Raw genomic sequence first — 23,208 nt, 5'->3', positions numbered from 1 at the left:
GATTCAAAGATCAGGATGTTATGAAGCCAATAAATACTGTTACTTTTTTAACACTTGCAGAGCGCCGGCGTGGCAGGATCAGAACAAGCTCTACGTTCAGCTCTGCTCGTATGCGGAGCAGCACGGTGCTCTACCACGTCTCTGGGCACCTCCACAGCAGAGAGAAGAGCAAAATTAAACTCAACAAGGTATATCATCACACACTTCAGACCACCAGACAGGTGATGATGATGATGATACAGTATAATAATAAAATGTCATCTGTTTGAGGGTGTTTGAAAAGAGGGCCTGATGTGAGCACAAGATACAGTACTCCTAAACAATTTGCATTTTTATTTTACATACTACAGTAAACAACCACCGCGTGTAGTACCACATTTTGCGGCAACAAGCCAGGCAGCACTGACGTATATTGGAAGACATGCAGCTGCATAGATAACAGCAATAAGATGAGGCAGAGAGGGAAATATAAAGAAAACAAATCTTGTGGGTATTGTTTGGTCTGTTTGAATGTGTTGCCGCTTTGTGTGTTCAAGTTTTTTTGTTTTTTTTGAAGGTCTACAGTTACCTCAACATCTACGCTAATTTCTGTTTCGTATTACAGTATAAGTTAGCATTAAGTCAGCAGACTTGTTTCAATGAAATAAAATGGTTTTGTGTTCTCTCTACATGCTTACATTCAAAACATAACAGCATAAATTGTGGTTTTAAAATGTTTGTTAAATATTGTTTCATATCATGTTAGCATTAAGCTAGCAGAGATTTTCTATTTATTTCCGTTTCGTATAATGTTTGTTAGCATTACGCTAGTAGATTTTGGTTAGATGAAATTAGTTGGTTCTGTATCGTCTTACATGTTCACATTCAATACAATTTAATTTTGTATTTATTTATTTCTGTTTCATATAATATGTTAGCATTAAGCTAGCAGACTTTGGTTTGATGAAATGAGATGGTTTGGTATCTTCTTAAAAGTTGACATTCAAAGCAATAGCGCAACTGTGTTTGCAATTTAAAAAAATATATATATACTGTACATATTTCTTTTTCATATTATAAGCTAACATTAAGATAGCAGACTTGGTTGTTATATTTCTGTTTCATATTATGTTAGTTAAGCTAGCAGACTTTGGTTAGATGAAATGTGATGGTTTGCTTTCCTCTCTACACGCTCACATTCAAAACAGCGCAAATTGTGGTTGTTAATGTTTTTTTTCTTTATATTTCTGTTTCGTACTACTGTATATGTTAGCATTAAGCTAGCAGACTTTGGTTAGATGACCCCCTCTTACATGCTCAAATTCAAAACAACGCAAATTGTGTTGTCATTTTTTTTTTCCGTATTACTGTATATGTTAGCATTAAGCTAGCAGACTTGTTTTTTATATTTCAGTTTTATATTATAATTAGCATTAAGATAATTGGATTAAATGACTGTAGATGGTTTGGTATCCTCTCTACAAGCTCACATTCAAAAAATAGTTTATTTTATATGTTTTTATTTGTTTTCTTTATGTGTCCTCTCCAGAATGTGTTTGGCGACCCTCCTGCCCTACCAGAGTACAAGGTAGCAGACGCCAAAAAATCCAAATTCATCCTGCTGCATTACAGCACATGCAAGGCGGGATGGGACTGGCTGATCTTGCTCGCCACTTTCTACGTGGCCGTGACCGTGCCGTACAACGTGTGTTTCATCGGCGACGACGACGACCTCACCCGCAGCACGACCGTTAGTGACATCGCCGTGGAGATTCTCTTTATCCTGGGTGGGTTGTTCACCTGCGCCAGGGAAGCTCATGTTTTCATTAGCGTGGCTTTGGGACTTTGTTCATTGGTGTGAGATGTTTTCGTAACATTTTGATGATGAAAATTTGAAAGGAATCTTTATTAGTCATTATGGTTCAAAAAACGTTTGTTTTTTTTTTACTTATTGATTACTACACAAGTGGCAAATATTTAGGTGTGTTTAACATTTAGCTGAGGTCAGCATTCTCTGAGTGTATCTGTTGATTCTAAAAATTTAAATTCAACATGTCTCCCCACCCCCAGATATTGTTTGCAATTTCCGCACCACGTACGTCAGCAAGTCAGGCCAAGTAATCTTTGATGCTCGGCAGATTTGCTTTCACTACCTGACCACATGGTTCATCATCGACCTGGTGGCCGCCTTGCCCTTCGACCTGCTCTATGCCTTCAAAGTCAGCGTGGTGAGTAGCCGAGGGCACAACCCCCATTGCTTACAATAACAGAACATAATCAATATGCTTCTCCTTACAAAACGAGATACAACACAACTAGTACAACATTGCATAATTCATGTACAATTTACTAATTTTTAAGGCACATAAACATCAATAGATTTATGTCAAAGCCTGATGTTTGATATCTTGCCCAACACGGACCCTCACTAATCCTGTCAACATGCATGTGCACATCTGACATCCCCCCACAGCAGCTTCACATGGATCGTTCACATTGCTGCTCTGCTGCCTCTTTGATTCTGTCTATTGATTGCACATACAGAGGCTTTCAATTGTATTTTATTGCATCATTAAAACTTCTTCTGCACGGCTTGACTCGAACGCAAGGCGCCCTTAAGGAGAGCACGGTGCAAGGGGAAGCGCAGCGGTGGAGCAATTAGGTGGAGCTGCACGACTTGACCCTCGCCGACTGATACTTTGCTTGACGATGCTGTTTACTTTCACTTACAGGATCCTCGCCCATAAAGCCATCTCATTAACACATGTTCTAATAATCAGGTGTAAAATCCACTTCAGTACTTCTATTCTGTTTTAAACATATACTCACAGGTGCAAGTGCTTCAAATCACCATAATAGTTGATGTCATTACAAATGTGGCAAATGCGTCTTAGCAGCAGACAGACTTTCGCAAGCAAATAACAATGGGAGAAAGGAGTGGGCACACTGACACGTTGCCCCGAGGCAAAGGTCATTGTTTGGTTCCAGACTCTATTAATGGAAATACCACCACACAGTCTCAGTAGAGCACAATTTATTTTTAGGGCCACTGGGCCCCGAGGCCCGCTGCCGCAAGGGAGACAAGAAACTAGAAATGGCCTGTAATTGATGAAATGTCCCCAATAACCAAATCTCTGTCTTTTTTAGTTTACAAACTGAAAAAGGGTTTTCTTAACCAACTCACTGGGTAGCTGTGGGCTGTGAGCAGATTGGGTTACTTTTACCCAAGGTTGGGTATTTTGACCCAGCAGATTGGGTTGAAGATTGTATTTGGGCTAGTTGAAGAGCTGAGGCTGATCGCCATTTTTGTTGCTGTGCTGAAGTTAAAGTAAATTGAACGTAACATTCGTAGAAATGGAAAATGGAAGAGTTGTGTCAGTAGTATAAAATCTGTGTGTGACTTTTTCACAGAAAATATTGGTAGTCAGATTTGTATTATTATTTTTATAATTATTAAATTATATATTTATATTATTATAATGATATTTATTATAAAATTATTACATTAATTATCTATTTAATTATTATTAATAAAAATAATTATAATTATTATTATTATTAACTTCTTTCTTTTTTTACCAGTTATACTAATAACGAAAATATATAAAATTCTTAAATTAAAAAATATAACACATTTCTTGCTACATAGCAAAATTGGCAATGTTAATTCAACACCTACAAAGTTAAATTTAAGACTTCAAAAGTGTTAATACTGGTCCACACTAAATATAGTTAAACCAACACTTTTTTTTTACACTGAGCTTTAGTTAAAACAACTGATGGTAGTTGAAATTTAACACTAGTCAACATTGGTCAGTCAGTGTGGATTTTACACTAGTGTTTGGTGTTAAAATATTACACCATCTCGAGCTGCACTTTTCAACACTCAAAAGGAGTTTTTTTCATTAACACTATAAATGAGTGTTGTGAAAATGACACTCTCACGTCATGTACAAACTACCACCGAGAAAAGATGAGCAATCCGATGGCGAGAGCAGATTTGACAGGGAATGGCGACACGGTTGAAATGAAGGAGGGAATAGCTGCTGCGAGAAAGGCGGAACGTACTTACTGGTGGAGGAGAGAGGTCCTCACCATAGGTGGGATTCAGGGTGATGATAGATGGTGGCGAGAAGATGAAGCCGCTCCCTAAGGCCTGGTAGGAGGCTTCATTACCCCTCATCCTGCACCGCTCCTCTATTTCTCCCAGCATGAGTGTGTGTTGGGAAAATAAAACAAAGCAAAAGTAGTGACCACACATTTTTCTTCTTAATATTGTCCAAATGCCATCATCATGTATTTCTCTCCTATATACCCTCCCTCGTGCTTGTACACATTTGCCCTCTCTGCCTTCTTTACTCTCCCTAGTTGTAATATTATACATCTCCTATAGCATTTATGTCCCACTTTCTCACACTCCCTAGTCGGGCTCCCATATGTAATAATAAATAAATAAATAAATAAAATATACATGGTGGAAGGTTACCTATCATCCTTGTCCTACATCCCACTAAATAATAGCTGAGGAGCAACTGCGAGATAGATGACATCGGGAAAGGTCCAAATGGGAAACTTTAACATCTCAACAACCGCATCGGCAAAATGTACGACTTGATCTCATGTCGTTTGTCTTTTTTCGCCAGGTGTCTGTGGTGCACTTGTTGAAAACGGTGCGCCTGCTGCGTTTGCTCCGCCTCCTCCAGAAAATGGACCGCTACTCGCAACACAGCACCGTGGTTCTGACCCTGCTCATGTCCATGTTCGCCTTGCTGGCCCATTGGATGGCCTGCATCTGGTACATCATCGGTAAAATGGAAATGGAGGCCAACGCCTACAACTGGGATATTGGTGAGCAATGTTAAATGCTAAATTTTTTTGGGAGCAAAAGCAAAATATTTGGGTTCAAACCGGATTGTTTCACTGTCTGCTCAACACTCAAAACGACTAGAAAATATAGTATGTTTTATTTTTCCATGCTTTACCTACAACTAAAGGAGTTTGCATTTAAAAATAAGAAAGAAAAATCACTAGTCGCCATTATTCAGCACTGACAAGCTATCGAGCTTTTGGAAGGCAATGGAAATGTTTTAAAAGGAAATCAATGCGCTGAGATTTTATAAGTGATTCTGATTGGATTTTGATACTAACTGTTCTGCGTTGGATCAATTCGTGTTTGTTTTTCATCCACCTTTGTGCTAATGACAAATTAAATGCATGGAATGCAGACACTGCATACCTAAATCATTCGAACCCAATTCAATGTGAATGGAGGAGACTTTTAACATCGTACTTTAAATTTCCGATTCATCTCAGCTATCACTTGTGTAATAATATCCCTCATTGTAAAGTACCTCGAAATATGTGCATCTACATTTAGATGATGATGAATCATCGGTTTTATTGATTCCAGTGTTTGTCCAGACAGGTGATCGTGGGATAAAAGTGAGAGAATGTTGTGATTGCGCAGATAATTAACGATTCAACCCAAGGCCTTCCCCTCAGTACGCAGGTCCCTCATATAATGAGACCCTTTGGGCTGATCTGTGGTCAGTATCGATGAACTACGTCGCTCGCAATTACCTCTCGCCGTTGTCCTCGCAAGCGGTTCCGGGTCAGCATTGACCGAGCCGCGAGATTGACGTCGATTCCTCTTGACCAATTACTGCATCTAAAGTGTCATAAAATACATGAGGCAGGATAAATGTGTTGTATCCTAATTATGCATTTTTGATGGTGAACGTGTGTTGAAGTCAGGCAGCTGTGAGGGGCTTCTATCCAATTACCATTCATCAGTGTCTGCAGGAGACTCTCCGGGGATCAGCTGCATGTCTTCACTCCGGCTTGACCAGGGATTAGTTCTGCTTTCACAGCATCTGATGTGCTTCTGTTGAATCCATTGTTCTAGATTTAGCAAAGGAGCTTTTTGCTTTCCACGGTGTTCAGATCCTGCCACTTTTGGCTTTATCTACCTTGACGAGCTTTACACCACTGAGCATCTGAGCGTGCTGTGGGGGAAAGTAGTAAAAACATTTCTGTGGAATCACCAAAATGATTTAGGGTATAACTAGTCTTTTCCAAAATAGTGTGGAGAAAGCCAGATAAAGTTAGCGTGACCACCGAGAGAAGAGCTAAGCTAATTAATTTAGGAGAAAGAAATACATAAAATGCCATAATCGTGTTTATGGTAGATGTAGCTCAAAAGCTAGCATACTTTCATAATAGCATAATTTGAAAATGAGCCCAGGACCACTGAGAGAAGAGCTAAGCTAATTAATTTAGGAGAAAGAAATACATAAAATGCCATAATCTTGTTTATGGTAGATGTAGCTCAAAAGCTAGCATACTTTCATAATAGCATAATTTGGAAATTAGCCTAGGACCACTGAGAGAAGAGCTAAGCTAATTCATTTAGGCGATAGAAATACATAAAATGCCATAATCTTGTTTATGGTAGATGTAGCTCAAAAGCTAGCATACTTTCATAATAGCATAATTTGGAAATTAGCCTAGGACCACTGAGAGAAGAGCTAAGCTAATTCATTTAGGAGATAGAAATACATAAAATGCCATAATCTTGTTTATGGTAGATGTAGCTCAAAACCTGGCATACTTTCATAATAGTATAATTTGGAAATTAGCCTACGACCACTGAGAGAGGAGCTAAGCTAATTCATTTAGGAGATAGAAATACATAAAATGCCATAATCTTGTTTATGGTAGATGTAGCTCAAAAGCTAGCATACTTTCATAATAGCATAATTTGAAAATTAGCCCAGGACCACTGAGAGAAGAGCTAAGCTCATTCATTTAGGAGATAGAAATACATAAAATGCCATAATCTTGTTTATGGTAGATGTAGCTCAAAAGCTAGCATACTTTCATAATTGCATAATTTGAAAATTAGCCTAGGACCACTGAGAGAAGAGCTAAGCTAATTCATTTAGGCGATAGAAATACATAAAATGCCATAATCTTGTTTATGGTAGATGTAGCTCAAAAGCTAGCATACTTTCATAATAGCATAATTTGAAAATTAGCCCAGGACCACTGAGAGAAGAGCTAAGATAATTCATTTAGGAGATAGAAATACATAAAATGCCATAATCTTGTTTATGGTAGATGTAGCTCAAAAGCTAGCATACTTTCATAATACCATAATTTGAAAATTAGCCCAGGACCACTGAGAGAAGAGCTAAGCTAATTTATTTAGGAGATAGAAATACATAAAATGCCATAATCTTGTTTATGGTAGATGTAGCTCAAAAGCTAGCATACTTTTATAATAGTATAATTTGGAAATTAGCCTACGACCACTGAGAGAAGAGCTAAGCTAATTCATTTAGGAGATAGAAATACATAAAATGCCATAATCTTGTTTATGGTAGATGTAGCTCAAAAGCTAGCATACTTTCATAATAGCATAATTTGAAAATTAGCCTAGGACCACTGAGAGAAGAGCTAAGCTAATTCATTTAGGAGATAGAAATACATAAAATGCCATAATCTTGTTTATGGTAGACGTAGCTCAAAAGATAGCATACTTTCATAATAGCATAATTTGGAAATGAGGCTAGTCTACAATTGAGTTTGTTCTTTTGGTTACTTTATTTCTCTCTTATCAAACCAGCAAGGCTATGATCACATGATCTTAATTTTATGTTGCCCGGACAAATGGTACAAATGTGTTCTTTAGACGGTGAAATGGATAGTGCGCTATACAGTAGAGCTAATGTTAGCTAGCTAACAGAAACCAACCAAATGTTTTCTACATAGGCCTTCCTGTGAGAAAATGTCTTCCACAAATTTGATGTTTGTTTTACAGTCTGTCCCTTTAAAAGTGGCTAGCACACCACTTGACAGTCTTGCTATCATTTAAGTTTCGATTTGATTCGATTAATCCCGATACGAATCTATAAATTGATTATTGTGATTTTTTAAACTCAAATTTAGAAAATACTAAGCAGTAAACTTGTACATGTACACTGTAAGATTTGTATAAAAATGTATTGGTTTATCAGAAAATTCAGGTTGCAGTCTGTTTCATATTTGAACAGCACTGAAATAAAATAATAAGGCTTAATGTTCCATTAATATAACATTCTTCCATGCTTAATGTATAAATCCTAACCCTAAGTAAGACGTTTTGTTGACTATTCCCATAAAAAATTGATGTTTAAAAATTGATTCAACCACATATTGAATCGATTCGAGAATTGCGCGCTGTAATCTCGCAATATATTGCCGAATCGATTTTTTCTTACACCCCCTAGTAACTATGTTACCGCAACACCAGGACTGAACAAAAATGTTAGTGCATTGCCTTGTTTAGCACTTGTTTGTCAATCGAGATAACATTTAGCATTAGCTTAAGTAATAACAAAACCATAGGGCCAACAAATTGTTATAAATACATACACCGGTATGTTCCTTTTGATAATTTATTGTTGATTGATTGATTTTTTTATTTTGACAATCTGGTCACCCGACGCTAGATTATTTATAAAGACACACTAACTGGACATATCAATAATAATGTGTCCGCTTTCTTTCTGCCCTTCACTACATAATAAAACCAGGATGGCTGCACGAGCTGGCAAAGCGTCTGGAGTCCCCGTACTACCCCATCGGAGGTGTGAACAACACCACCAGCGGCCCCGCCATACGCAGCGTTTACGTGGCCTCGCTCTACTTCACCCTCAGCAGCCTCACAAGCGTGGGCTTCGGCAACGTGTCGGCCAACACTGACATTGAGAAGATCTTTTCCATTTGCGTCATGCTTATTGGAGGTATGCGGTAACACTTGTTCCATTACATTTATTTTCAGTTGATTTTTTTTTTTCCCATTAAAAATTTTAATTTGGTTTCTATAACAAATTTCTCAAAGTAAGGCGGTTCCATTGCAAATACCCGTTTTACAAATTGGTTCCGTACTCATATTGTAGATTTTGTAGGTGTACCTCGTGTTGTGGATGTTCAATTTGCGAATGAGGAATTTGAGTAGATCACAGATGCTGTACCTGCACATAACGACGCACATGCTGTACTTTAAATGCATAGGTACATTAATCAAGTTGATCTAATTGGGTCAGTCTGATCCAGTTTATGCTTGTTGAACCAGCATTTGCATTTAGGGGGTAACGGTGTCGGGGGTTTCCCCCCGTGGACATTTCACCTTCACTCCTGCAAAAATGTTAAATGTTCTCCAACACCCTGGAGGCTTCTGAAGTCACCAGCGCTCACTTTCACACACACACACGTGCTACACCACTCTAGGCTGCACTGTGACAATTGGAGCAATGTGGGATGTTCGGTATATCAACAGTTGACATTAACCACTAATTGTCTTCTTTAGTTGTGTCAGTCAAGAAACTGAATCTAAATACTCACAGCATCGGCTAATGCTAATTTTTAGCCCCAAAAAATGCATGCGTTTTCTTCTCTCTTCCTTTTACAGCGCTGATGCACGCATTGGTCTTTGGCAACGTGACAGCCATAATCCAGAGGATGTACTCCCGCTGGTCCCAGTACCACACCAGGACCAAAGACCTTAAGGACTTTATACGAGTGCATCATCTGCCGCACAGCCTGAAGCAGCGAATGCTGGAGTATTTTCAGACAACCTGGTCAGTCAACAACGGCATCGACTGTAATGAGGTACAAACAAGAGGTCCCGTCTCCTTTGGTTGGTCAAAGGTGCTATTTTCAGAAAAGAAGTTCCATCTTTTGGGCCAAACATAAACTTTGGACAATGTATAAAGATTTGTAGTTCTTTTATGGTGTGTCTTTTTTTTTCTTCTTGCTTTGGGTTTTTGGTTTTATGGTTTTATTTTGAATATCCAATTCAAATAAACCTGCGGGATGCCTAGCTTAATGCTAACAAGCAACACAAAACACCTTGGTCGTGCTAACAAATAGCATCTGTTTTAATGTGCTACAACCCTTAAAAATGTGTTTGATTTAAGCTATTTGTACACAAATGGTGTCTTGACATTTCGGCAGAAATTACAACAATTAGTTGCATGCATATATTCTTTATCCTCTACAAACACAACTAATATAACTGCAGCTTACTGAAGGCCGTCTTTATGTCCAAAAGTGTTTTTTTTTCTTCTACATTTCATTTAACTGTCATTTTGTTTTCGTAGCACTGGGTATCGATTCAATTTCGATTCACAAGAGTTCAGTTCGATTTGATTCAATTCCAAAAAAAAAATTCTGATTCAATTTACCTCACTTCAATCCGATATTAAATCAAACATTGAATTCCAAATTTGTGGAGGAAGTAACTGGTTAAATGATTTGGTGTTATAACCCCTTAAGTGTTGCACAAATGAGATGAAATTTTTACATAATTCAAATTCAATCATTGTAAATGAAAAAAGATTCTGAATTTTCTTAAAGTACAATAAGTCAGGTCTAGAGTGAATGTCAAGAAAACAGTAAAACGCAAAAAAAAAACGGCCTTTAAAATTCTATTTTCTTATACATTTATGGTAAAAATAGAAAAATAGATTAAAATAATCGATTCATGGTTTTATGAATCAATATTAGGTTCAAAAAGGAAAATTTATTCAATATCGATTATTCAATTTTTTTAAAACCCAACCCTAGTTTTCGAAGGTACAATATTAGTAAGTGCTATTAACTATTAATATCTGCTAAATAGTTTAGACGAATGATGAATAGAAACACGTTACATTAGAATTGGTGGACCCAAAAATAGTTTTCTTCAAGGTGGTGTATCATTACAGCAGTTACTTAAGAACATTTTAAGGGCAAGATGAACCGTTGAAGAACAGTGTGTGGTTCCCACCTTGAGCGAGCCACGGAGAGCGAGGCAGGCAAGCGGGCGAGGCGTAATAGCGGCTCTTGGCTCCGGGGCTGCCAGTTGGCTGTGTGAGACAGCTGTCACCGTGGCGCGCGCGGCGCCGCCGAGATGGAGCGATGCTGATGAATCCCAGACAGATGAATTAAAGATGAGCCTCTTGATTACAGTCGGCTCGGCCCTGATGGCTCATTGATCAGTCTTATGGGGGGTGCCGAGCTCCAGATTTTGGTCCTGACAAGGAAGGAGACAGGCATGATATGTTTAGCTTTTTTTTTTTTTTTTAAGCTATATCAAATAGGCTAGCATTGTTTTGGATTCTAGTTGATTGCTTTTGGGTGTGTCAACAGTGTGCAGTACTACTTAACCCTGGCGAACCCACGGGGTCAAATTTGGCCCCTATAAATTCTGCTACTCAAATAACAAAGACCTTCTTTTTTTTTCCAGCAGTGATTTTGTCCGTGTGTTCTTGTTTCCATTGGCCAAAGTGTGTTTGTACATTAAAAATCCAGTTCTAAAATGCAACAAATAAAACAAAAAAAATATATTGTTCAATGTAGCTGTGTATTTGATTGATTATTTTCTTAAATTTTAAATAGTTTACTGACAGTTTTTATTCAGATTTTTCAAAATGATACCCCTAAATCCCAAAAGGGTCAAATTTCGCCCTAATCCTAAATTAGGGAATAAAGGGTTAAAATTGAAAAAACATATATTTTGGTGTTCAGTGAACTTATAGCAGTCATTTAATGTATAATAATAATAATAATAATAAATAATAATTCAAAAATTTTGATTGATTATTTTCTTAAATTCTAAATAGTTTACTGACAGTTTTTATTCAGATTTTTCAAAATGATACCCCTAAATCCCAAAAGGGTCAAATTTCGCCCTAATCCTAAATTAGGGAGTAAAGGGTTAAAATTGAAAAAACATATATTTTGGTGTTCAGTGAATTTATAGCAGTCATTTAATGTATAATAATAATAATAATAATAATAATAATAATAAAAATAATAATTCAAAATTTTTGATTGATTATTTTCTTAAATTATAAATAGTTTACTGAAAGTTTTTATTCAGATTTTTCAAAATGATACCCCTAAATCCCAAAAGGGTCAAATTTCGCCCTAATCCTAAATTAAGGAATAAAGGGTTAAAATTGAAAAAACATATATTTTGGTGTTCAGTGAATTTATAGCAGTCATTTAATGTATAATAATAATAATAATAATAATTCAAAATTTTTGATTGATTATTTTCTTAAATTCTAAATAGTTTACTGACAGTTTTTATTCAGATTTTTCGAAATGATACCCCTAAATCCCAAAAGGGTCAAATTTCGCCCTAATCCTAAATTAGGGAATAAAGGGTTATTTAATGTATAATAATAATAATAAAAATATATATAAAAATAATAATTCAAAATTTTCCAAAGAAGAAAAGGGTTCTTGGGTTCTCCAGGGTTAAAAAAATATATAATATAATGTAGCATGAATATTAATAATAACTCGGAATGACACATTTTGTAAGCTAAAATGAGGAGATGCTCCATTTCCAAAGTGACAAATTGATGTCCTTCCTTTGCCCCGATTTGAAAAACGCCCTCCAACTTTTGATGATTGCTTGTGGTGGTCTTCCCAGCTGCTTAAGGACTTCCCGGACGAGCTCCGCTCCGACATCACCATGCACCTCAACAAGGAGATCCTGGAGCTGTCCCTCTTCGCCTCGGCCAGCCGGGGCTGCCTGCGCTCTCTGTCGCTGCACATCAAGACCATCTTCTGCGCTCCCGGGGAGTTCCTCCTCCGAGAGGGCGACGCCCTGCAGGCCATCTTCTTCGTATGCTCCGGGAGCATGGAGGTCCTGAAGGACGGGATGGTGCTGGCAATTCTTGGTAAGATATACCGTATTTTATAAGAGTCCCTCCGCGCCTTTATTAGGACTTAGGAAAAGTTGAGCTGCAGCCTTTGGTAATGAAGCTCATTGTGATAGTCGCTTCTTTTTTAAATGAGCCTATTGTTTGGAGAAGGCTCCCCATGAAATCGCATTTAGTCAGATGTCATTTTTCAACATGCTTTGGCTGTGAAATCCAATTTAGGATCTGCTCATTGTCATATTTTTTGCCACGCTTTACTAGGAAAATGAATGGCAGTACGTATACATTGGTGACTTAATTGGTTCCCGCAGGTTTGACCGCACACATCCCCGCTGTAGAATTTGAGTCCACATCATTTCATCTAACCAGTTAAATGGAGTCTCATTCAAATCCTTCTTATCCAGTGCATTTGCTTACATGTGTACTGGTTATGTTTACAAAGCTCAGGCAGCGATGAAACACAACACAAACGAGTTTGCGATAAAATGGTAGCTTCTCGTTAATGAGCTGAAAACTTTTGGCAAAGATGCCAATTCTGCGAAAACAAAAGGTGTCTTTATATAGACAAAGAATTGTGATGATAGTGTATTTTTTATCAAAAGCATTTTTAGAAGCTACAATGAAAGGAAAAACAAACTATAAAATGCATTAAAAATAGTAAAATATGGGAAAATGTGGCACCTTGATTGACACAAAATAGTGAACTGTTCCAAGTGATCATTTGGCCCTAGTTTGTAATCCACTATCAACATTTTTGTATTTTTTTTTTTTATATGCAGTTATTTACGTCAAAGAAACATTTACACACACTCGCACGCACACATAATCACCCACATACAAAAAAAAAAAATCTGTAAAATTACCGAATGAACAATACTGAGCTCTCCAGGAAAAAGAAGAGAAAAAAAAAGAAACATTTATGTTAAACGTGTAATTATACAAAAATGTCTCAATTCACAGAACTAATCTGAAACCTAATCCAAACCAACCCGATTCCCAGGATGAGTTTTTCCATCCACAAACATCTGCTAGAAACGACATCTTGCCTTGAATCAATAATAATATTGTTTGTTATGCGTGACGTGTGTGTTTATTCCCCGCTAGTCCCTCCTGGGTGGAGATAACTTAATTGCGGTGTAGCAGAGTCAATTGAGGACAGAACTTGGAAAGCATTTGAGAGAGTAAAAGTTGGAGAAGGCTAGAGAGAGGAAGTTTGATGTTAGTTACATAAAGGGCAAGGGTTTAAGTGGGAAGAAAAAGAAGTAGGCGGGGTCATTTTAGGTAAGCAGAGGCGTTCGTCTCGGGGACAGCAGAAGGAAAACACTACTTGACACTCCATTATTATAAATAATAACCCTTTTTATTGCATTTGGATAAGCACTGTTTCACTGTTTTATTGCTTTATTTTGTGACTTCTTGGCGCAATGAAATATTTTTATCATGCTGAAAATCTGACAGTTGCTCATTATTAAGAGCACATGTGTACTGTATGGCTTAAGAATTAATGAACAACGAGTCACTTTTAATATTACAATATGATCTAATTATTCATTACCAAGCGCACATCTTTTCTTTTTTTTAAATTGACAGCCAAGTGATATCACATTCTTAAAAATAATTAGAGGATGAAGGTGAAAAATTGCATGGAAATAAAAGATGAATGACTGAATGTTAAACAGAGTCCAAACAATGTACAATGAGGTGACGTAAAGGCCATAAATAACATTTACATCTCACATTCACCCCAAATAAAACTCTCACTCCCACAAAAAACTCTCTCACATAAAACAACAAATCCCCTCACATTCTCAAAAAAGGCTTACATACATTGAAAAAGTACTCTTATTCACCAAATACCTAACTAAAACAGACATACAGAAAACTCACACGCAGAAAAAAAAAATAAAAATTTGGGGGTGGATGATATTTTTTAATCAAAGTCTGAGTAAAAACTTACTGTGAGAGTCAAAAATTGCTTGCGTGAAACAAAGCTCAAAAGTGAAAACAGAAGCTGTCTATAAATCTTAATTGCTAATTGGCTCTTCCATATATTAAGTCCCTGCCCTTGTTCGGACTGAATGAGAGATTTTTTTGGTCAGTGTGAGATTTTTTTTTTTTTTGTGAATATGAGAGAGGTTTTTCAGAGCACGTGAGAAGTTTTTGGGTGAGGGTAGTTTTTTTTTCTTTGGGTGTGAAAGATTTTAGGGGCGCATAAGAGTTTTTTGGGGTAAGTGTGGAAATTCTTTGGAGAGAGTGAGAGGTTTTATGGTGAGTGTGAGAGTTTTTTCATGAGAGTTTTTGGTGTGAATAAAAAGTCTTTGAGGCATAGTATGTGAAAGTTTTTTTCTACTGTGCGAGAGGTTGTCTGGTTTGAGTGAGGTGAAAGTTTCTTTGTGTGATTGTGAGAGTTTTTTGTTTTAGTGGGAGGTTTGTTGCTGGATGTGAGAGTTTTTTTTGGGTGCACATAAGTTTTTTGTGGTTGTAAGATTTTTTGTGAGATTGAGTTGTGCGCATGTAAGAGTTTTTGGGGTAAGAGTCAAGAGGGTTTTTTTTTTTTTTGGGGGGGGGGTAATGCTAAAATGTGAGAGATAAACTACACTCTCACATATTTTTGGCCACCCCATACAATGTCCCCTATTCTGATATGCAGCATCCCTGTGTGTCATGAGCAGGCAAAGGCGACCTGATCGGAGCCAACTTGTCCTTAGACGACCGAGTGATAAAAACCAACGCGGACGTGAAAGCGCTGACCTACTGCGACCTGCAGTGTATTAACTTGAAGGGTCTGTATGAGGTGCTGGACCTCTACCCGGAGTACTCACATCATTTTGTGGAGGACATCCAGCAGGATCTCACCTACAACCTGAGGGAGGGACAAGAGACACATGTGAGTCATACGTATTTATATTTATATTTATATTACTAGTTGATTTTATGCATGAGTTTTCCTTTCAATTCATATCGATACTTGTGGATGAATGAAATGTGTTATCCTGTCAAATAAATCTTATGTACAATCAGCGACATCAAAACTAATCTTATACCAAAGATACAATCTGGATCTTGGTTTTGATACAAATATGGTAGACGTGTGAGAATGATGGATGGGTAAAAGTTTTGCTACTGTAATTACAGTCAGCCGAGAGTTTGTTGTGTCCGCTCGCCACTGGCCCACTTTCGCACACTAATAAACGGATAACAGGAAGCTTTTGCACCGAGTCAAGTATGACAACTGGGCAAAGTTTAAATGAGGAGACAGCGGTTGTGCTGGTTCTCGCAAAGTTGGGAGCACAGGATTGAATTGAGATTTCGGATGCGGATCTGTTTTTTTTGGGGGGGGGGGGGGATTAATTAACTGATAAGAGGTGTGTGACAAGACTTTTGCCCTGATAGTGTTGCTTGCTTATTGATGAAGCCAAAGAAGAGAACAGACAGACAGATACTGCTTGATTGTTCAAGGCACTTTTCCTTTGTTGGCTGTTTCCAGGTGAAAGCTAGACTGTCAGCAGCAGCTCTTGATGCTCAGGTACGACACCACAAACAATCACATAAACACAGAGACGTAGATTGATTATTTCCAATCTAAGAGCAATTTCCTCAGCTTTGAGTGCCATGATTCAAAAGATTATGGACTCTTCTAGGGAAAATGACTTCGAAATTGAATTGAATAGAATCATCAGATTTTTTTTGTGTGCTTGTACTGATTTTTTTCCCGAGAGACTTGGGTCAATCAATATTTGAGCCTTTACCATAACCCCTATTACAGTGCTGTAGGCTTCATCATAATGTGGTAAAAAAAAAAAAAATTTTAAAAATGACATAGGTGTCAGACTCAGCACTTTGGCCTTGGTTGCATTATCATTTTGATATGCACATTTTACATTAAATCAATCAAATGAATCTTATTCCATACACTGTTAAAAAAGAAAAGAAAAAAAGGAGTAATAAAAAAAGAGTAATACTGTATTTACTTGAAAGTTTTTTCACTCAGAAATTCTAAGTAAAATTTACAACCAAAGTTTTGAGTGCATTTTACCAGGTTATATATATATATATATATATATATATATATATATAATATATATTATATATATATATATAAATAAAAGAAAGTTGTTCAAGCATTGAGCAACAAACTCATGACCTCCAGCTTGGGAGACAGCTACTCTACCACCTGAGTCAGGCCACTATGCTGCATTACTGGCGTGTTTAAAATGAGACCAAAAACGGGTCTCTTCGAGGTAAAAGGATTCCGCCTGACACCATCAATATACTAAAACACAGCAGGAATGGCATGGCTCAGGTGGTAGAGTGGCTGTCCCCCAACATAAAGGTTGTGGGTTTGTTCCTCAACCCTTGAGTTGCTTATATATATATATATATATATATATATATATATATATATATATATATATATATATATAAACTGGTCAAATGTCCTCAAAACTCTCATAAAAATTACTTAGAATTTCTGATTCCTTCTTTATTTTATTCAAGTAAATATTTCTCTCTTTTTTTTTTTTTACAGTGTTACCGTCTTTAAAACTATCCACAAATGATGGTTGTTACTTTGTAAACAATAAATGACTTGACTGTTTCCCTCCATTCCCAGTCAGGTGTAAAAAGGAATGGACGACTCGTTCAGGGTTGTGCGCCTCTCGCCGAGGCCCAGGGGGGACATGACAAGGACACGAGGGAAGATGATGATTGTCTGCCATCGGAGCAGAACAGAGCAGTGACCCTCAGGGGCGCCGGTGGTTCGTCTCCGGTGGGCCAAGCCAATCACGGAAGCGCAGGACGGAGCACTGAAAAGTCTCCGAGGATGAGCCAGGATATTACACTGGTCACTTTAGACCCTTTGAACCTGAGCCCCAGGTGATTTGGATAACTATACACTGGTCTGTTTTTAGAATGTGCTCGCAGGAGAATTTAGCAGGATTTAGTGGGTCATATTTTACAAGCAGTACGAAAACGCTAACTGCCAAACTGCATTTTTTTTTTTTTTTTTTTTGCCACAGACAGAAATTGAAGGCCTAGTTTTGGCACAAGCATGTTTACAGTCTTTGTTCAGCTATTTATCATCATGCAACAGACCCCCCATTGTTGATGGGCAGGAAAAGAAAAAGGAAGGTGCTGTCTCGCCTTTCTTCACGTCAATGTGCCAAGAAAGGTGACAACAAAACACAAAATGAGATTCGTACAGGTACAAGTGTTAACAGGAGCAATAGGCGTTATTGTTTTAATGTCAGAGACATTCCCTGCTGCCAAAGCACTGAAGATGAAGAATGGAACCCGAAGTGATAGTTTGCACTCCTTTAAATGAAAACAGACAGACGGCGAAGACCCCCCACCCAGACGCTCACACATGATTTCTTCTGTGCAGGATAGTGGACGGAACAGAGGACAATGCAGGGACAGAAAGTTTGCCACCCTTTCCTGGCTCGTCTTCCAACCATGGTTGCCATGACAACGATCCCACCAGTGCCTCAGCATCCACTACAGGTGCTCCCATCACGCAACGTGAAAATGCTTACTTGCCTTGGCCTGTTTAGTTATGATTAATGTGACTTTGAAAAATTTGCCGCTGCCAGATGCTGTTTTTAAATACGCACGTCAGCACTCCTGGGACTGATTTGTTACGTTCCCGTTTTTGTCACAGAAACGCCACACATCAGCACGGCGGAATTAGCGGCAAAAGCGGAGGAGACCCGAGGACAGCTCCGGCATCTCAACCAACAGGCAAGCGTGTGTTGTTTACCTTTTCGGGCACACAGTGCCACACTTGCGACAATCACATTTTAATCAACTCCAAAATGTGCAAGCACGTCGATAAACCTCTAACCTTTGCCTTTTAGCCCTACAGCTGCATACATCTCTCCAAAGGTTAATTCTTTCGGGTTATAACCAAGCATTAATAATGCCGATGCAAGGCCTAACATGGTGACCTGTGTAGCGCGTAATCGAAAACATAATGTGCGAGTCCTCAAAGGAGACGGGTCAATAGCTGCTTGAATAATTGCACAATAATGATGAGAACGGACTTGCAAAGCATTCAATGACCTGAGGTAGACCTTGACAAAATGTTGCTGAAAACACACATTGCATATATGTCGCACGTTTGAGGCAGCGAAATGTACTGACGAAAGCGTCAAGAGTTGTCCCATTACAGCTGAAGTTACATCGGTCAGCACTACTGATTCCGAAGGCCCTGAGAAGATTCGATTGACATGGCAGCACATTGAGGCTGAGATTTGATTTGACAAAACGGCCACGTACCATAATGGAAACAGTGCAGTCAAGAGAAATGCTGTTGGGAATAAATTGATACAATTTCATCAAACGAGTATTTGGATTTCGGTTGTAAATCAATGTAGGGCAATGATTCTCAGAAAAAGCCGACCCTCTACCACTGATTAACTTAATACCTCATTGAAAGGAGCATTGCAATAGATCCTATTACATTGTTTGGTAGTGCCTCTTAGCATCTAATATGATTGTGTTTTTGCTTGCTGCTGCAGAGCTGACCACCTCCCACAATTCCTCTCTGAGGTGGCAAAGCAGAACTGCCGCCGTATTGACGGCGTGTCAGATTGGGCTGTCGCTCTCACCATTTCTATTTTTATCAAAGCCTGAGTTTGGATTGGGCTTTTTGTCAGCCACTAATATCAGTGCAGCAGTATGTCAACACCTAAACATATTGAACGTGTTCAGTTAATACCTTCACAAGAGTGTCAGTCTAAGCATCATTATCATCTTTATAAAGAAAGAGTTTGCCTATTCAGGTGTATCTAATGTTGTGGCCAGTGAGTGTCATTCAGAGAGTGGTGATCTCTTGACCGACCAGCTTCCCACCTGCAGTAGTGGGTCATGCTGGGAGGGCTGGTGTTCTCTCTCCGGTTGCTGGTATGCATGATTGACCTGATGAATGGCAATGAGTGCTCCGACTGGCAGAGGCAGATGGCACGTTGGCATGGCTTCATGGCCCTCTGTCGAGGCTAGGCAACTCCCCACACCACACACATATCAATGTAATTAGTCACTAGTTTGTTACATGAATGAAGTAGAAGGTGATAGTAGTATTTTGATGCATAATAGATTCCAAAATAGATTGGCTCATAGTAAGCACGTAGGTAGGCAGGTAGCCTACGTACTTAGGTAGCTAGGTAGGTAGGTTTGTAGCTAGCTAGCTAGGTACGCACATAGCTAGCTAGGAAGATAGCTAGCTTGGTAAGTATGTAGGTAACTAGCTAACTTGGTAGGTGCCAGCTGGGTACTAGGAGGGTAGGTAGATAGACAGGTGGCTAGCTAGCAAGTTAGCTAGCTAGGTACGCATGTAGGTAAGTAGGTAGCTAGATAGCTAGGTAGGTACGCACATAGCTAGTTAGGTAGCTAGCTTGGTAAGAATGTAGATAGCTAGCTTGGAAAGGTTCCAGGTTGGTAATAGACTTGTCGGACAGGTATCTAGCTAGCAAAGTAGGTAGATCGGTAGCTAGCTAGCTAGCTATCTACAAGGTAGCTTGGTACTGACGCTGAATTTGTGGATGGATGTCAGGATGGATGGATGAACAATGGATGGGTGGGTGGCTGGGTACTGTAGATCAATCAAAGTTATTATAGTTAACGGAAACTAACGAAATAACTAACATTGAGAAATTGATTTTGTTTAGTAAGATAAAATGAAAACAAAAGTGCCCCAAAAAAAATGAATTGAATTGTTTGTTGACAGGTGCTAAACCTAGGCAGGGAAGTAGCAGACCTTGGGCAGGTGATGAAGCGGATGGCCCAGCTCATGGAGACCCTGATGTCACCCGGGCCCCAAACAACACTGGCGTGCCCCACACATCTCATTCATCTGCCCCACACTAACCCCCCTCCATGCTATCCTTCCCCGCCCTCATCTCAGACTCCCTCCATCTGGACGGACACACCCCTGTCGCTGCCCCCCTCTCAGCAGGGCACCATATGCCACGTGGACTCCCACGCGCATAGACCCCGGGACCTTCAGCTAGGGTGCGCCCCCAGCCCATTTCAAACGCGACCCTCCTCCATCATGGCAGAGGCACATCTGACTTCCTCGCCCTTCAGCTCACCAGAGACTCACCAATGCAAAGACGAGCTTTCTACCTCTATCAGGTCAAGGGTACGCAATCCACCTCCGCAGGACGGGAGTGACGCGAGCCCTCATCGGAGCTCCGGGCGCTCCCCTCAGTGTGGACTCATGGAGAGCTACCAGAACCAAACAAAGACTTTGTAGCAGGTCTGCAACTGGAGTCTGCTGGCCTTATAATTCTGGGAACGATCACACCATCGGATGATATTTGCAGGGATGCTTTAAAGACACGCAATGAGAAATTCAATTGCATGAAAACAAATGAGTTGTGTTAGCATTAGACGATAGCATTTTGGTGTTTATTAAGACAGGGTTTAAAGGTTTATGGCAAACAACCAAACCCCTCCCTCCCTTCTGCTACCCCTGAGGCACCTTACCATTTTTGAAAGCAATAGACACACAGTAGGACTCTTTCTGTTCTTTAAAAGAATTATCTTGAGTAACGTACCCAACAGGGTTTATTATTGGACTCCAAGGTTTTATATCTTTTTCAGGGCCAAAATGATGCAGGTATGCTCCCATGCTGTAAAAAATTAAGGCTACAAAAAAACAATACCTCGGAGGAGCCATTCACATGATGGAAATTCTTTAGTGACGCCATCGCTACCCAACCCTTTGCCCAGCCCTCCTATCCACCTCTCACTGCTCTTTCCCAAGGACCAGCTCTGATTGGTCCTAGTTATCCAATGCGTTAGAGAGATGAGAAACAAGAGGCTGGACATATTGTGCTCTTTACCACGGGTCCTCAGGGAAGGAGGAGTCGAGTTGGGGGGTGCTAGCTACGGTTGGCCTCGAGCAACTCGGGGGCCCTGCTGTCGTCTGTCACACTAAGCAGGCTCTGCCTCTCCCTCTCTGGCTCTTTGCCAATATTTCCCCACTTTACCAGTTCTCCTTCCTTCCTTCCTTCTATCTGTGCATGCTTGTCCGAGCACTTTTTGAGTAGTTCCTATAGACGCACATTAACATGTCCGCATGTCCCCATGGGGGAATCCAGCTCGCCATTTATCCTTCTATTTAAATGAAACACTGTTTTAACAAGCAAACTTGACATTTACTGATGCATATATATTGGACGTGGGTTCATTTTTTAAACAGCCAGGTAATTTAAAGCCTAAAGTCGTCAGATGCATCCCTGTTGCGGAGTTGCCTGGAGCAGACCGATAATAAATTGGTTTATGGTCCATGTTGTAGGCTTTTTCCCTGGTTCTGATCAAGGGTTTGCAGCTCTGACGTTTGTATTCTCACAGGCAAAGAATGAAGGCAATATTAGAAATGCACAATATTTAAGACTTTTATATTTATATGAATGTATCAAAAGAAAATAATGTATTTTTTTACCTTAAAGAATGCAAGACTTTAGGATAGCGGTTCTGTATGCGAGGTAGCGCCTGTTTTGCTCGGCGGCACAAGTGGGATCCCAAACGGGGAAAAGGTCCTGACTCTCATCCCTGCAGATCATCTGTTGTTTGCATTTATGTACAGTTGGTTCTATTAAGCTACCTTGCACATAGAATGTAGTGGAATAAATCATTTTACCCTCCCTTCGGATTTTGATATTAGATACAAGAATTGTTATGCTAATAAATGACGAATATGACTGCTAAGTCGGGGCTGCTTTTTTTTTTTTTTAAGTATTATTCTTCGGTGTTGCACAAATATTCATATAAAGTGCATGCTTGAGAATGTTTTCTGCATTGCATGGAATTTTTTTTCTTCCATTTCAGAGCACTTGTAGGATTAAAAGTCAGAGATCTTCCAAGTATGTGCCTTTTCCTTAGCAGTTCTTATCAAATATTTCCCACACTGAGTGGAGACTTCCACATCAAACAATACTTTTAGCTGTGAATATGTCTGACAGACACATCTTTGCGCATTTTAGCTACTTCCAGAAGATTGTTTAATGATGGCCCGGACTCAATCACTACACCTACGGTGACAATTCTTCCATTCCACACAAACACAAATTCATTTTTCTATTCAAACGAGCACTGTATTGAGAAGAAAAGCGCCTCTTCACTTGTCCCAGAGTGTCCCAACAGTGTACAGTGGTGGTGAGAAGTTCCTTCTGTCAATTTTTTTTTTTTTTACAATGAACATGTACCAAAATGTACCAGCTGTGCTTTTCGAGTCAGCCTTTACAGACCTGCCTGGAAGAGGCTTGAGGATTTTAATGTGTGTGCGTGTGAGAGATTTCTTTTTTTGGGGGGGGTATGAGACTTCTTTTATGCATTTTTTTGTTTGTTTTTTAAAAAAATATTTAAAAAAAATTGAGTTTATGTGTGAGAGTTTGATTGTGAAAGGTTTTATAGGTGTGTTTGTGTTAAGAGTTTTTGGTGAATATGTGATTTTTGGGGGTGTATGTATGTTTTTGACGTGTGAGAGTTCTGGCAAATTTGAGAGTTTTTTTAATGCGTGTAA

General features: G+C 39.0%; 2 protein-coding genes across 7 annotated transcripts in view; one reads left to right on the top strand and one right to left on the bottom strand.

Moving 5' to 3' along the window:
• kcnh8 (potassium voltage-gated channel, subfamily H (eag-related), member 8) overlaps positions 1–22,373 on the top strand; it is a 37,684-nt gene extending 15,311 nt beyond the window's left edge. The window contains exons 4-16 of the mRNA XM_077547915.1: positions 61–188; positions 1,529–1,766; positions 2,050–2,207; positions 4,623–4,827; positions 8,556–8,765; positions 9,434–9,633; positions 12,449–12,698; positions 15,353–15,578; positions 16,140–16,206; positions 17,293–17,555; positions 18,064–18,182; positions 18,340–18,419; positions 20,407–22,373. Of these exons, the coding sequence (XP_077404041.1) occupies positions 61–188; positions 1,529–1,766; positions 2,050–2,207; positions 4,623–4,827; positions 8,556–8,765; positions 9,434–9,633; positions 12,449–12,698; positions 15,353–15,578; positions 16,140–16,206; positions 17,293–17,555; positions 18,064–18,182; positions 18,340–18,419; positions 20,407–20,934 (2,672 nt within the window). The 3' untranslated portion in view covers positions 20,935–22,373. The remainder of the gene's footprint in view (positions 1–60; positions 189–1,528; positions 1,767–2,049; positions 2,208–4,622; positions 4,828–8,555; positions 8,766–9,433; positions 9,634–12,448; positions 12,699–15,352; positions 15,579–16,139; positions 16,207–17,292; positions 17,556–18,063; positions 18,183–18,339; positions 18,420–20,406) is intronic.
• satb1a (SATB homeobox 1a) overlaps positions 1–23,208 on the bottom strand; it is a 61,064-nt gene that overhangs the window by 35,915 nt on the left and 1,941 nt on the right. Inside the window, exons 2-7 of one of the 6 annotated variants that reach the window (XM_077547919.1) lie at positions 15,503–15,543; positions 10,793–11,038; positions 5,949–5,984; positions 5,763–5,863; positions 5,560–5,647; positions 4,052–4,176 (exon numbers count right to left, since the gene is read on the bottom strand). The gene's annotated coding sequence lies outside the window, so the exon portion shown is untranslated. Of the gene's footprint in view, positions 1–4,047; positions 4,177–5,559; positions 5,648–5,762; positions 5,985–10,792; positions 11,039–15,502; positions 15,544–19,532; positions 19,690–23,208 lie in introns of those variants that run through there. The other 5 variants (XM_077547916.1, XM_077547921.1, XM_077547917.1 and 2 more) reach the window with 5 other exon arrangements.

Source organism: Vanacampus margaritifer, chromosome 17, assembly GCF_051991255.1.
Source record: "Vanacampus margaritifer isolate UIUO_Vmar chromosome 17, RoL_Vmar_1.0, whole genome shotgun sequence".
Taxonomy (NCBI): Eukaryota; Metazoa; Chordata; class Actinopteri; order Syngnathiformes; family Syngnathidae; genus Vanacampus; species Vanacampus margaritifer.
Note: the sequence above shows the minus strand (reverse complement) of the source record. Positions and strands in the feature narration are given on the sequence as shown.